Source organism: Oncorhynchus mykiss, chromosome 1 (genome assembly GCF_013265735.2).
Source record: "Oncorhynchus mykiss isolate Arlee chromosome 1, USDA_OmykA_1.1, whole genome shotgun sequence".
Classification (NCBI taxonomy): Eukaryota; Metazoa; Chordata; class Actinopteri; order Salmoniformes; family Salmonidae; genus Oncorhynchus; species Oncorhynchus mykiss.
In genome coordinates, this window is record NC_048565.1 from 24,316,859 (window position 1) to 24,331,116 (window position 14,258).

General features: G+C 42.1%; 1 protein-coding gene across 1 annotated transcript in view; it reads right to left on the reverse strand.

Moving 5' to 3' along the window:
- The window catches only part of LOC110513605 (E3 ubiquitin-protein ligase znrf1), a 45,459-nt gene that overhangs the window by 19,161 nt on the left and 12,040 nt on the right, over positions 1 to 14,258 (reverse strand). Inside the window, exon 2 of the mRNA XM_021593400.2 lies at positions 11,960 to 12,055. Within this exon, the coding sequence (XP_021449075.1) occupies positions 11,960 to 12,055 (96 nt within the window). The remainder of the gene's footprint in view (positions 1 to 11,959; positions 12,056 to 14,258) is intronic.

The window sequence follows — 14,258 nt, forward strand, 5'->3', positions numbered from 1 at the left end:
CCTGACAGAGCTGGTGTAACTGAGTCAGGTTTGTAGGCCTCCTTGCCCGCACACACTTTTTCAGTTCTGCCCACAATTTTTCTATGGGATTGAGGTCAGGGCTTTGTGATACCTTGACTTTGTTGTCCTTAAGCCATTTTGCCACAACTTTGGAAGTATGCTTGGGGTCATTGTCCATTTGGAAGACGCATTTGCAACCAAGCTTTAACTTGGTCGAAAATGGGATGTGATATATCCACATTATTTTCCTTCACATGATGCCATCTATTTTGTGAAGTGCACCAGTCCCTCCTGCAGCAAAGCACCCCCACAACATGATGCTGCCACCCCCGTGCTTTTTTATTTTGTATTTTATTTCACCTTCACCTTTAACCTTCACCTTTAACCAAGTAGGCTAGTTGAGAACAAGTTCTCATTCACGGTTGGGATGGTGTTCTTCGGCTCCCAAGCCTCCCTCTTTTTCCTCCAAACATAACGATGGTCATTATGGCCAAACAGTTCTATTTTTGCTTCATCAGACCAGAGGACATTTCTCCAAAAGTACGATATTTGTCCCCATATGCAGTTGCAAACCGCAGTTTGTTTTTTATGGCGGCCTTTCAGGTTGTTTTAAATATTTTTTAATGTGAGTCTGGAAGAAGAGTTTATTGTCTAACAAGACACCAGACACAGGTTATGTCGATATAGGACTCGTTTTACTGTGGATATAGATTATTTTGTAACTGTTTCCTCCATCATCTCCACAAGGTCATTTGCTGTTGTAATGGGATTGATTTGCACTTTTCACACCAAAGTACGTTCATCTCTAGGAGACAGGACGCATCTCTTTCCTGAGCGGTATGATGGCTGCGTGCTCCCATGGTGTTTATACTTGCATACTATTGTTTGTACATATGAATGTGGTATCTTCAGGCGTTTGGAAATTGTTCACAAGGATGAACCAGACTTGTGGACGTCTACAATTTTTTTCTGAAGTATTGGCTGATTTCTTTTGATTTTCCCATGATGTCAAGCAAAGAGGCACTGAGTTTGAAGGTAGGCCTTGAAATACATCCACAAGTACACCTCCAATTGACTCAAAGTATGTCAATTAGCCTATCAGAAGCTTCTAAAGCCATAACATCATTTTTCTGGAATTTTCCAAGCTGTTTAAAGGCACAGTCAACTTAGCGCATGTAAACTTCTGACCCACTGGAATTGTGATAGAATTAATTATAAGTGAAATAATCTGTCTGTAAACAATTGTTGGAAAAATTACTTGTGTCATGCACAAGGTAGATCCTAACCGACTTGCCAAAACTATAGTTTGTTAACAATAAATTTGTGGAGTGGTTGAAAACAAGTTTTAATGACTCCAACCTAAGTGTATGTAAACTTCCGACTTCAACTGTACAACCGATGCCGAGTAAAGCTAGCTAACTATAGCTTGCTAGCTATAACATCAGCTAGCTAACAACGTTGGATGCGATAAAGCTAGCTAACATGACGGCAATCTCGTCATGTTTATGCTAGATGAACAACTTACGTTAAACTAACTAATTGTAACTTCAGGAATGTGTCAATTATGAAGGACCGCACAGTTTTTAAATCCTGAATTGGTGATCTTGCTAGCCAGATAGTTAGCTAGCTGATGTTTTCATTCAGGAACTAGAGGACAAGTAATTCGAGGCAGGACAAATCGCTCTTTCCCAACTGGTTTGAAGGTATGAAATTTGACCATTATCTGATTAAAAAAGTAAGAAACGCTGCTTGCTGTGTTTTGCTACATCTAGGCTCTTTTGCTAGCTAGTCAAGTAATTTGTTGTTCATTGTAACATTGATTAATATGTTGTTGCCTAGTAAATGACATGCATTCTGTTTCTGTCGATTTCCTTTGTCAGTTTCCTGCCCTTTGTCTTGTGGGTTGAGGGCAATGTTACCAGTTAAATAAAAGGCTACGTTTTGTAATCATACTGTACAGACTTAACTTGAGCATAAAGGCACATGATATGAATCTCACTTTAATGTCATACACCTTGTCATGGGTGTCCATGCCTCCGTGGATTGAGCTCAGCTGTGGTCCATGTTTTTCTTGGGGAGAAAAGCAGATACTGCCACTGTGGAACTATATGACTGTCTGGCCTTGGACATCCGTGAAACCATTAAGCTGGTGTGTGTATTGATAGTGTACATTATTGTCATTCTAAGAACACAATATGTATTGTGTCAATGTGTCATTATAATAGATTTACTTTATCCTGTTGTTCTGATCCTGAGACCACATATGCAGTCTTTGTTAATTAATGGTGTCTGTACTATGTGTTGGTACCAATATCATGGACTGGGTGCTGCTCTAAGGCTTCACCACAGGGGTTGAGAGACTACAAATATAATGCTATTTGAGACCATGTCTCTTTCTTAATTGTCTTTCCTAATTGTGTTCTCGGGCGCCGAAGGCATGGATGTCGATGAAGGCAGCCCCCCCGCACCTCTCTGATTCAGAGGAGTTGGGTTAAATGCGGAAGACACATTTCAGTTGAAGGCATTCAGTTGTACAACTGACGAGGTATCCCCCTTTTCCCTTTCCCTTTTTTTTTAGATTCCTCTGACATTTTTCTCACATGTGTTTTTTGTTGTTGTCATGGATTCAAGGAGGTGAGGAAAACAGGAAATACAGTTGAGAAAGAGCCACGGTCTGGGATAAGACAATAGCCTATGTAGTCTCTCAACTCAAGAGGTCAAGATGCACCACTGAGTACAGACTCTTGTTGGTTACGTTGAAGTAGAAGTAGAAGTGATTACACACAAACGTTAAAGGGCACCTTGCTTTGTACACGTGTAAGACAGATGAGCATGCCCTGCCAGTGTGCAATGGATAATGTCAAAAGAAATCGGTATTTATCTGTCATTTTAAGATGGTTAGTCTCGGTCAGGTCTTGTTTTTCTACATTTAAACGTGTCTTGGTTTCGACACACGGGGGCTGGGGTTGAAAGCTGAAACAGTGCGACTGGCCGCCACAGGCGCAATTGTTATTGTTTTTTGTCTTGAGGAAATTAGCATATAACTGCATGAAGCCAACATTTTTATAAAACCTTTTAAAACTGTTGCACTGCTTCCTCATCACCTAAGGCTTGTGTGCATTGTAGTCATTTATTTTAGGTGGTCTGACAAACAATGAGAAAGGGCCTTCAGGAGACCACCGTGTGGAACTTCCTGACATAGCGACCAGACATTGCTACATTGGTGTTTCGGTGAGAGGCAGCCGCTGTCTTAAGCCTAGAGGTATAGTGCCCTTCATAATATTTAGACATTTTAGTAAATCTATACCCTTTACCTAGCCCTGGCTGTGCATCTGGGGGCAGATATTTGATGTTGATGGCACAATAAGTCAATAATTGGGGTGGATGTGCTTTCACTGGTTGCATCTCTCTGTCACTCAGACACTCACTCAAAACACACACACACACACACACACAGCCTCTGAGCGCTGCCTCCTCGCTTTGAAAACCGGTTGTTTTCCAATTCAAACAGCAGGTCTCAACCCCCCTGGGGAAAAGAGCTTGTGTGATAACCAATCAGCGCAAATGCTGGAAATCTGAGTGCACGTTCTCGCCTAACGTTCCAATGAGAAAGAGAAAAAAGGAGAATTGGGTATTTAAGGTTATGTTATACCACAGGGTCAGGATCTCAGTCTAGAGATCAGCCTAGCACTTTTTGGTCCTAGTTATTCTCAAGAGGTGCTTGAATTATTTCATTTTTTTCTATTAAATTGTACTTGCACAAATAGTCTGGCCCCTGGACGACGACAGTGATGAGAATGTTGACGAATGCCCAACAGATGCAAAATGCCTGACAACTGGATACCTCCGGCAGTTTTTTGAAAACGGGAATCAAGTTCAATACCTATGTAGACATTCAGTTTTGCTATAATAGTAGTGTGTACTATAAAAAAGTACAAACTACTAAAGTAGTGGAATGATTTTGTTCTGTTCATTATTAGCCTTAAGAGACATGCTCCTCAAATTCTGGGTTGGGTGGAAGATCCTGACTCAATCAGAGAAGGTTACAGTGAATGATGGCAGCCTTCCAAAAGCCTCAACATGCTTCCAGACCCACCTCCTACCAGGGCACCATCACCAGTATATTCTGTAAAGACTGGATTTCTTCAATCAGCATAGCAGACACACGGTTCGTTTAGGAACCAAAATCTACGAAACAAATAGTTGGGGAGTGACTTGGGACCGGACGTAAGTCAGATTAAAAAATCCAGAAAATCACATTGTAGGATTTTTTATGAATTTATTTGCAAATTATGGCGGAAAATAAGTATTTGGTCACCTACAAACAAGCAAGATTTCTGGCTCTCACAGACCTGTAACTTCTTCTTTAAGAGGCTCCTCTGTCCTCCACTCGTTACCTGTATTAATGGCACCTGTTTGAACTTGTTATCAGTATAAAGGACACTTGTCCACAACCTCAAACAGTCACACTCCAAACTCCACTATGGCCAAGACCAAAGAGCTGTCAAAGGACACCAGAAACAAAATTGTAGACCTGCACCAGGCTGGGAAGACTGAGTCTGCAATAGGCAAGCAGCTTGGTTTGAAGAAATCAACTGTGGGAGCAATTATTAGGAAATGGAAGACATACAAGACCACTGATAATCTCCCTCGATCTGGGGCTCCACGCAAGATCTCACCCCGTGGGGTCAAACTGATCACAAGAACGGTGAGCAAAAATCCCAGAACCACACGGGGGGACCTAGTGAACGACCTGCAGAGAGCTGGGACCAAAGTAACAAAGCCAACCATCAGCAAGGGCATTGAAGATTAAATGTGGCTGGGTCTTTCAGCATGACAATGATCCCAAACACACCACCGAGGACAAAGAATGCTGAGTTGCATCAAAAGAACACCATACCTACTGTGAAGCATGGGGGTAGAAACATCATGCTTTGGGGCTGTTTTTCTGCAAAGGGACCAGGACGACTGATCCGTGTAAAGGAAAGAATGAATGGGGCCATGTATCGTGAGATTTTGAGTGAAAATCTCCTTCCATCAGCAAGGGCATTGAAGATGAAACGTGGCTGGGTCTTTCATTTCATTATGACAATGATCCCAAATACACCGCCCGAGCAACGAAGGAGTGGCTTCGTAAGAAGCATTTCAAGGTCCTGGAGTGGCCTAGCCAGTCTCCAGATCTCAACCCCATAGAAAATCTTTGGAGGGAGTTGAAAGTCCGTGTTGCCCAGCAACAGCCCCAAAACATCACTGCTCTAGAGGAGATCTGCATGGAGGAATGGGCCAAAATACCAGCAACAGTGTGTGAAAGCCTTGTGAAGACTTACAGAAAATGTTTGACCTCTGTCATTGCCAACAAAGGGTATATAACAAAGTATTGAGATAAACTTTTGTTATTGACCAAATACTTATTTTCCACCATAATTTGCAAATAAATTCATTAAAAATCCTACAATGTGATTTTCTGGATTTTTTTTATCATTTTGTCTGTCATAGTTGAAGTGTACCTATGATGGAAATTACAGGCCTCTCTCGTCTTTTTAAGTGGGAGAACTTGACCAAATACTTTTTTGCCCCACTGTATGTACCTCGACACAATCATGTCTTGGAGCTCTATGGACAGTTCCTTTGATCTCGTGGCTTAGTTTTTGCTCTGACATGCACTGTCAACTTTATAGACAGGTGTGTGTCTTTCCAAATCATGTCCAATTAATTGAATTTACCACAGGTGGACTCCAACCAAGTTGTACTGTGATATTAGCAAACATTACAGAAATCTGTTTTTGCTTTGTCATTATGGGGTATTGTGTGTAGATTGATGAGGGGAAAAAAACTATTAATCGATTTAGAAAAGGCTGTAACTGTAATGGATTTCCTACTCTTCGTCTGAAGAGGTGTAGCAAGGATCGGACCAATACGCAGCGTGGTAAGTGTCCATGTTTTAATAGAAAAGACTGAACATGACACAAATACAAAATAACAAAGTGAAATGGAAACTAAACAGTTCCATGTGGCACAAACACTGACACAGGAAACAATCGCCCACAAAATACCCAAAGAATATGGCTGCCTAAATATGGCTCCCAATCAGAGACAACGATAAACACCTGCCTCTAATTGAGAACCAATCTAGGCAACCATAGACCTATATAAACACCTAGATGGAAACAACCCCATAAATCTACAAAAAACCCTAGACAGTACAAACACCCTAGATGAGACAAAAACACACATATCGCCCATGTCACACCCTGACCTAACCAAAATAATAAAGAAAACAAAGAATACTAAGGTCAGGGCGTGACAGTAACGTATCAATGTGGAAAAAGTTAATGGGTCTGAATACTTTCCGAAGGCACTTTATGTTGAATATACACACGGATTGTGATAAACATATTTACAGAGTTAAGAAACAATTCTCACTCCATACTTCTTCCCCTGGAAACGTGTGCTGCCTGCATGCTTTCTTGCAGTGACTGTTTTGTGTGAGTGAGTGTGTGGTTTTAAAACAAAGGGTAGCCTACTAGTTGATAGCTGCTCTGAATCTCTGATGCTCTATTCAAAGCATTCAAGGAAGTGTATCTTTGAGAATGACCGTTAAAAATGTTTGATCCCTGGGTAAATACCGTAGGGTTGCAAAATTCTGGGAACTTTAATAATAAATTCCCTGGTTTTCCAGAATCCTGGATGGAGGAATCCGGATTTCCTGCTTATTCCCTCCTGATTCCGGGAACGTCCCAGAATTTTGCAACTCTAACAATAAGTATTGAAGCTCCTCATATGAACAAAGGAAAGCGGGAGAAGAGGGAGGAGGAAGGGAGGGAATGTGGGGCAGCTAAGGTGAAGGGAGGAGAAGACAGCGTGAGATGGAGTGAGACAGACAGAAGACATATGCTCTGAATGTAAATCAGCTTAGCTTAGCCGCCCAGTCCCATCAACCCCCTAGCTGCCTCCCCCTCTCCCCCACCCCCTTTCCTCCTTCAGCATCCTCAATCTCCAAAACTGGATCTCAGTAAGTCTATACACAGCTGTTCCCCTTCCACACTCCTCGCTAGAACAATAAGCACCCCGTCCTCCTCCCCCAGTCCACTCTCCTGCTCCTTAGCTTTATCCTCTAAGGAGCTATGGCTTCAGCAGCTCCCTCTGCATTACGCCAACCAGCCGGAGGGAGGGTGGAGACAGGTTAGTTGTGAGTGTGTGTGTGTGTTTGTGTACATGCAATGTGGTCTACAGTACAATGGGTGGATTTAGATCTAGGTCAGGTCCAACCCTGTTCCTGGAGACCTACCGTCCTGTTGGTTTTCAATCCAACCCCTGTTGTAACTAACTGGTTCCCCTTATCAACCAGCTAATTACTAGAATCAGGTGAACTCAATTAAGGTTGGAGAGAACCTACAGGACAGTAGCTCTCCAGGAACAGGGTTGGAGAGCCCTGGTCTAGGTCTTCACACTGCAATGTACAGTGCATCATGTCTACAGGGCTCTCTGTATACGGCCTATGTACTATATGTTTGTGACTGTGTGGTGTGTATGTAGTTTTATTTGTATTAAATTGTTTAATTATTGTGGTTGCTAAGATAGGTTGTCTTATGTTTGTGTTATGTTTGTGTTTTCTAGGATTCTAGGGGTGTTCGTGAAGTGGTTGTTGAGTGAATGAATGTGCCACTGTTTTAGTGAACATGTGAGTATGAGCTGGAGAGTGAGGCCTTGGTATACGCAGTCCACGTGAGCTGACCACTGTGTCTTTTTTGGGCTACGACTTTGTATGCTTAAATATAGCCCTTGAATAGAGAGGATAGAGTTGGAGAGAAAGAGAGAGAGAGAGAGAGAGAGAGAGAGAGAGAGAGAGAACAAACTACTTTACTCCTATTTGATGTGTTTGGGGAGAATGCCAAATCTCTGTTGGTAAAATACTGTATGCAAATGACACTGAGTGTGGAAGAAGTTTATCAGCTAAATATTACATGAATAATTCAATACAGTCAAGATATTACATTGCCTCATACAGTGCCTTGCGAAAGTATTCGGCCCCCTTGAACTTTGCGACCTTTTGCCACATTTCAGGCTTCAAACATAAATATATAAAACTGTATTTTTTTGTGAAGAATCAACAACAAGTGGGACACAATCATGAAGTGGAACGACATTTATTGGATATTTCAAACTTTTTTAACAAATCAAAAACTGAAAAATTGGGCGTGCAAAATTATTCAGCCCCCTTAAGTTAATACTTTGTAGCGCCACCTTTTGCTGCGATTACAGCTGTAAGTCGCTTGGGGTATGTCTCTATCAGTTTTGCACATCGAGAGACTGACATTTTTTCCCATTCCTCCTTGCAAAACAGCTCGAGCTCAGTGAGGTTGGATGGAGAGCATTTGTGAACAGCAGTTTTCAGTTCTTTCCACAGATTCTCGATTGGATTCAGGTCTGGACTTTGACTTGGCCATTCTAACACCTGGATATGTTTATTTTTGAACCATTCCAGATTTTGCTTTATGTTTTGGATCATTGTCTTGTTGGAAGACAAATCTCCGTCCCTGTCTCAGGTCTTTTGCAGACTCCATCAGGTTTTCTTCCAGAATGGTCCTGTATTTGGCTCCATCCATCTTCCCATCAATTTTAACCATCTTCCCTGTCCCTGCTGAAGAAAAGCAGGCCCAAACCATGATGCTGCCACCACCATGTTTGACAGTGGGGATGGTGATGGGCTGTGTTGCTTTTACGCCAAACATAACGTTTTGCATTGTTGCCAAAAAGTTCAATTTTGGTTTCATCTAACCAGAGCACCTTCTTCCACATGTTTGGTGTGTCTCCCAGGTGGCTTGTGGCAAACTTTAAACAACACTTTTTATGGATATCTTTAAGAAATGGCTTTCTTCTTGCCACTCTTCCATAAAGGCCATATTTGTGCAATATATGACTGATTGTTGTCCTATGGACAGAGTCTCCCACCTCAGCTGTATATCTCTGCAGTTCATCCAGAGTGATCATGGGCCTCTTGGCTGCATCTCTGATCAGTCTTCTCCTTGTATGAGCTGAAAGTTTAGAGGGACGGCCAGGTCTTGGTAGATTTGCAGTGGTCTGATACTCCTTCCATTTCAATATTATTGCTTGCACAGTGCTCCTTGGGATGTTTAAAGCTTGGGAAATCTTTTTGTATCCAAATCCGGCTTTAAACTTCTTCACAACAGTATCTCGGACCTGCCTGGTGTGTTCCTTGTTCTTCATGATGCTCTCTGCGCTTTTAACGGACCTCTGAGACTATCACAGCGCAGGTGCTTTTATACGGAGACTTGATTACACACAGGTGGATTGTATTTATCATCATTAGTCATTTAGGTCAACATTGGATCATTCAGAGATCCTCACTGAACTTCTGGAGAGAGTTTGCTGCACTGAAAGTAAAGGGGCTGAATAATTTTGCACGCCCAATTTTTCAGTTTTTGATTTGTTAAAAAAGTTTGAAATATCCAATAAATGTCGTTCCACTTCATGATTGTGTCCCACTTGTTGTTGATTCTTCACAAAAAAATACAGTTTTATATCTTTATGTTTGAAGCCTGAAATGTGGTAAAAGGTCGCAAAGTTCAAGGGGGCCGAATACTTTCGCAAGGCACTGTATCATTTTGATGGAACTGTCTTTGACTGCTGTTAATGCACTGCTATTTCTGTATTATCTGGGTGTAACTTACGTGTCACCCCATGTTCATCCCCTAGCAGGAGCAATACCCACTGGGATAGATGGGAGTTCATGGCGCTAATTACCAGTAAATACCACAGGGTATACAACACAATAATGTGTGGCATTTCAAACCCTTAACCAATATCACAATGCAAACCTTGTTGGCCAGATACCCACACAATGTATGTATTGTCTATCTCATTATTTCTCTATAGACACACACAACTCTTTAAATGCTCCACAAACAGAAACACAGTAAGTATACAGACAGGCACACACATTTATCACGGGCCACTGCGGGCAGGGTGTGTGTGTGTGTGTGTGTACATTGGCCTTGCAGAGAGGAGATCTGCTGATGTGTGACAGGCAGTGGGCCCAGCTGATTGACAATAGACCACAGAGCATTCTGGGAAATAAGATAAGCCACAGTCCTGTCCCTGTGTGTCACAAATGTAGGGGATTGCGGACAGAGAGGGGGAGGGGGGGGGGGCAAAATACGGAGAGAGAGACAGACTGTGAGAGAGAAAGAGAGTGACAAGAGAGAAGGAAAGAGATAATGATAGAGAGGGATAGCGGAAGAGATGGAGAGGGGGAGAAAAAGTAAGAAAAAAAAGAGTGACAGGGAAGTGGAAAACCACACAACCTCTCCCCTCTTACTCTTTATCAGCCATCACTGTATCACTCTCCGTACTCTTCCATCAATCCCAGTCAGTTTCTCTTTTTATTTCTTCTCACTATCTCAATCAATCTTTTACACCCATTCATTTTCAGCCTCTCATCGGTCTCCTTCTCCCTCTCCCTATGTGTCCAGACATACCTGGCCTTAAATGTGCCCCAGAAAGCAGACTGGTCATATGTGACACGTAGCCCACAGGGTCACCTTCAGCCCCAGACAGACCAGACAGGCTGGGCTGGACAGTCAGTCAGTCAGTCACACAGGGCTGCCCAAGACTACACGCAGACAGATATCTCAGCCAGCCACACTGTCAATCACACAACCTGGAGCCAGGCAGGCACTCAGGGAAAAGAACAGCAAACAGGCACCCATAATGTCCTGGAATGGCTGATTGTATACCTGAATCGACTTTGAACATACTGTGCTCAGGGAGTCAAGACAGGTATACATGTGACTCGTTTCAGGAAACTAGGTGTATGTCGTCACTACTTCACAGTAGAAGCATTTGAACATAAACATGTATTTTTTTTAATCTAAATCCATGTTTTGGCAGAAATGGCTTCTGGAACATGTGAACTTTCGTGTGTCTTAATAACAAACTTGTATGCCATCTGTAAATACGAATAAAATGGTTAAATTACGAGCCTAGTTGGTTTAGCCAAGGAAAAAGAGGGGAATCTTCCCACTAGCCCCAAAAAAGACAGGAGCCTTCCCTCTACCATTTTCTAGCTTTGAGTCTCTACTTTTATCCAATGTAAAAAACACAATTTCAAATGTTGCTATTTACTGTAAGAATGAATCAAGTCGTTTGGTCACATTTACAGTACCAGTCAAAAGTATGGACACACCTACTCATTCCAGGGTTTTTCTTTATTTGTACTATTTTCTACATTGTAGAATAATAATAAAGACATCAAAACTATGAAATAACACATATGGAATCATGTAGTAACCAAAAAAGTGTTAAACAAATCAAAATATATTTCATATTTGAGATTATTCGATTAGCTACTTTTTGCCTTGACGACAGCATTACACAAAAAACTATTGTAGTGCTAATGACATACAGACACTATCTATGTATTTGGCTACTGTATGGTACATGTAGATCAGGCTTTTCTTGTTTGGATACTGTGATTACTTGAGTACAAGCAGGTCAAGCCATTGATATAGAAATACAGGATTCTAATTCTATATCTACTGTATTTGACAATTATGAACTCCAGTACTATCCTATCGAGACACGCCCCCAGACAGACAGACAGACAGACTAAGTAGTGCTATGGAGAGAGTCAATGGAGGGAATAACACACCACTGTGACCCCAGCTCTGGTACTAGAGAGACGGGCCACATAGAGTTCATAGCTACATTCCTACAGTCACAGCCAGCATCATTTGAGTAAGATGGGGAAGAGAAGCTACATGAACCATGGAGAGATGGAGGGATGAAGAGATGGCAAGAATTTGAAGTAGGAAAAGAGAGAGATGGGGAAGAGGAGAAGGTTTCAGAGATTCACATGGAGGAAAAGTGGCAGACCTGAGGGGAAGGAAGCAGAGATGAGGAGGGAGGAGGCCATATTGTATGAGGAAGGGTGTCTCACCGTTGTAGGACAGGCGGGGCTTGCTTAGACACATGATGAAGTGCACCTCCATCTCATTAGACGCCACAGACTTGGAGCAGACAGGACATTTGAACCCTGTGGAGAAAGAGAGGGAGGATTGGTTAGACTTTAGTGTATGCATGTTACACTGGCTCTCTGGCTCTCACTGCCACCATCCAACTCACAACAGTGAATAAGTGAACCAAATGATCCTAGATTATTACAAACCAGTGTTCCCAACTAGAATGGGGCACCACAAACAGTGGCATCAACCATGTAGACTCACATTGAATCACTCTGTCTGTCTGTGTTTCTCTGTCTTTCTGTGTGTGTCGGTCTTTTCAAGTCATTCCCCGTTGCATGTAATACAGACCTGTCTCTTATTCACTATGTAATAAACATGTAGTTTATCATCATTTATCATCTGTAAAAATGATGAATGTTAACCTGCATATGAAAAGACATTGCCGATGAAAATGAGCTATGTTGCTAAATCTGGTAAGATAATTGTTGTGCATGGTCCCTGAATAATAAAAAACGAAATGTTGATACAAATGAAAGACGTACAATGTGTATATCCCATTCCAAATAGCAGACATAAATTACTGCAAAGCTCTATTTTAGCTATCTCTCTTACGATGTTTGTTTTCAGCTTTGTGCATATTACAGAATTAGCAAAGCACATAAAAGGAGATTACATCAATTCCTGGCGTGGCTCTCCTTCCAACCACATGAGTTGAGTTTTGCATCATGAGTCCTCAATACTGTTTTAACACAGATACCAGTAGTGTTCAGATGGCTGCACCCAACACTTCACATGTACACAACTACCATAAGTACAGACACCAGGGCTTTGTCCAAACGGCACCCTATCCCCAACCCTGGTCAAAAGTAGTGCACTATATATGGAACAGGGTTCCATTTGGGACTCAACTCAGTAGTGTTTAACTGGCCACTGCATCAAACCCTGTACATTTACACATTTACCATCCCAGATCACCGGCAAAGGGCTGGACTTGCCAGTCTTTTTGGGCACAACAGCAGGCCATTATCACGTTGGTCATTGAACCACTCAGTCCAGGGACCACGCTGTGCTGTGTGTACATTGCCAAAAAAAAGCTCAGCTGTGCCAAAATCAGCTTGTTTTTGGTCCAATGACAACTATACAGTCATAAAGGTTGTTGCTATTCATTCCTCGTTATGTATTTTCTCTTTATTCAGACAATATTGAAAGTACATGTTGGGATACAGGTAGAGGAATGTGTCAGGGGTGGGTTTTGTACCCACGTCGTTCATGTATACTTGGGAGACTGCAGCACTATCGCTGCTCCACACTCCCGCACCAGAAAGTGTGTTTTAATGTTAATGCTAAGTCAATATTTATTAATTCCTTCGGTGGGATCAGAGTCTAAACTCTTACTTTGAGACTTGTCTGGTTGGTCTGAGTCTGTCTGGGGTTCACCTAGAAAGCATAAAGCAATAACCAGACAGACCAGCACAGTCAGGAAGAGATGGAGAGATGAAAACACACCGTAAAGGCCTCAAGCTGAAGTGAATGAGACAGCTTTATAAATGAGAGAAAGAGAGTAAGGGGGAACTTGAACTAAACAGCAAGTATGACAAAGGGATGAGGGTGGGATTGATAGATAGAGGGAGCAACTAAGAAAGATAAAAGTAAACCTAGTCAGTCAGTAAACCGAAGCCCCACCCCCCCATGACAGCTGACCCACATTTCCACTGGTTGCTATTTTCAGCCCTCACTTAGGGACAGACAGAAAGAGGAATGGAAGATATTTTAGAAACAATAGACGTGCAGGAGAAAGGTAGAGTGGGGACTTTCTATGAGAGATGGTTGGATGTGATGGACAGAGACAGTCCATGGATCACCTCCCAGAAGGCAAGAGACCAAAGAGGCCCTATCTGTAAATGGCAATGCAGACAGTATATGGCAACAACTCTATGACCATTTCAATGATCAAAGAAATGTTCAGAGTTCACATGACGATACTGTGGACCTCTTTTTGTGTGGGTGCTCATCCATCCACTGGCAGCACTGAAAAGAAATCAGTCTCTGAGAACATACTGTAACTGAGAAATACCACTCGTTGCTTGGAACAACTTAGTACGACTTCTAGGGTGGTGCTGGGAACTAAAGTTTACAGTAAGTCATGGGGGATTAATTGTATTCTAGGAAACTGTGAGGTTAAATAGGGACCATTAAAGTAAATCACAAGACTGCATGAAAACATACGCAAACAAAGATATCCCCTACAGTGAACACAGTGTGTTTCATGAACAC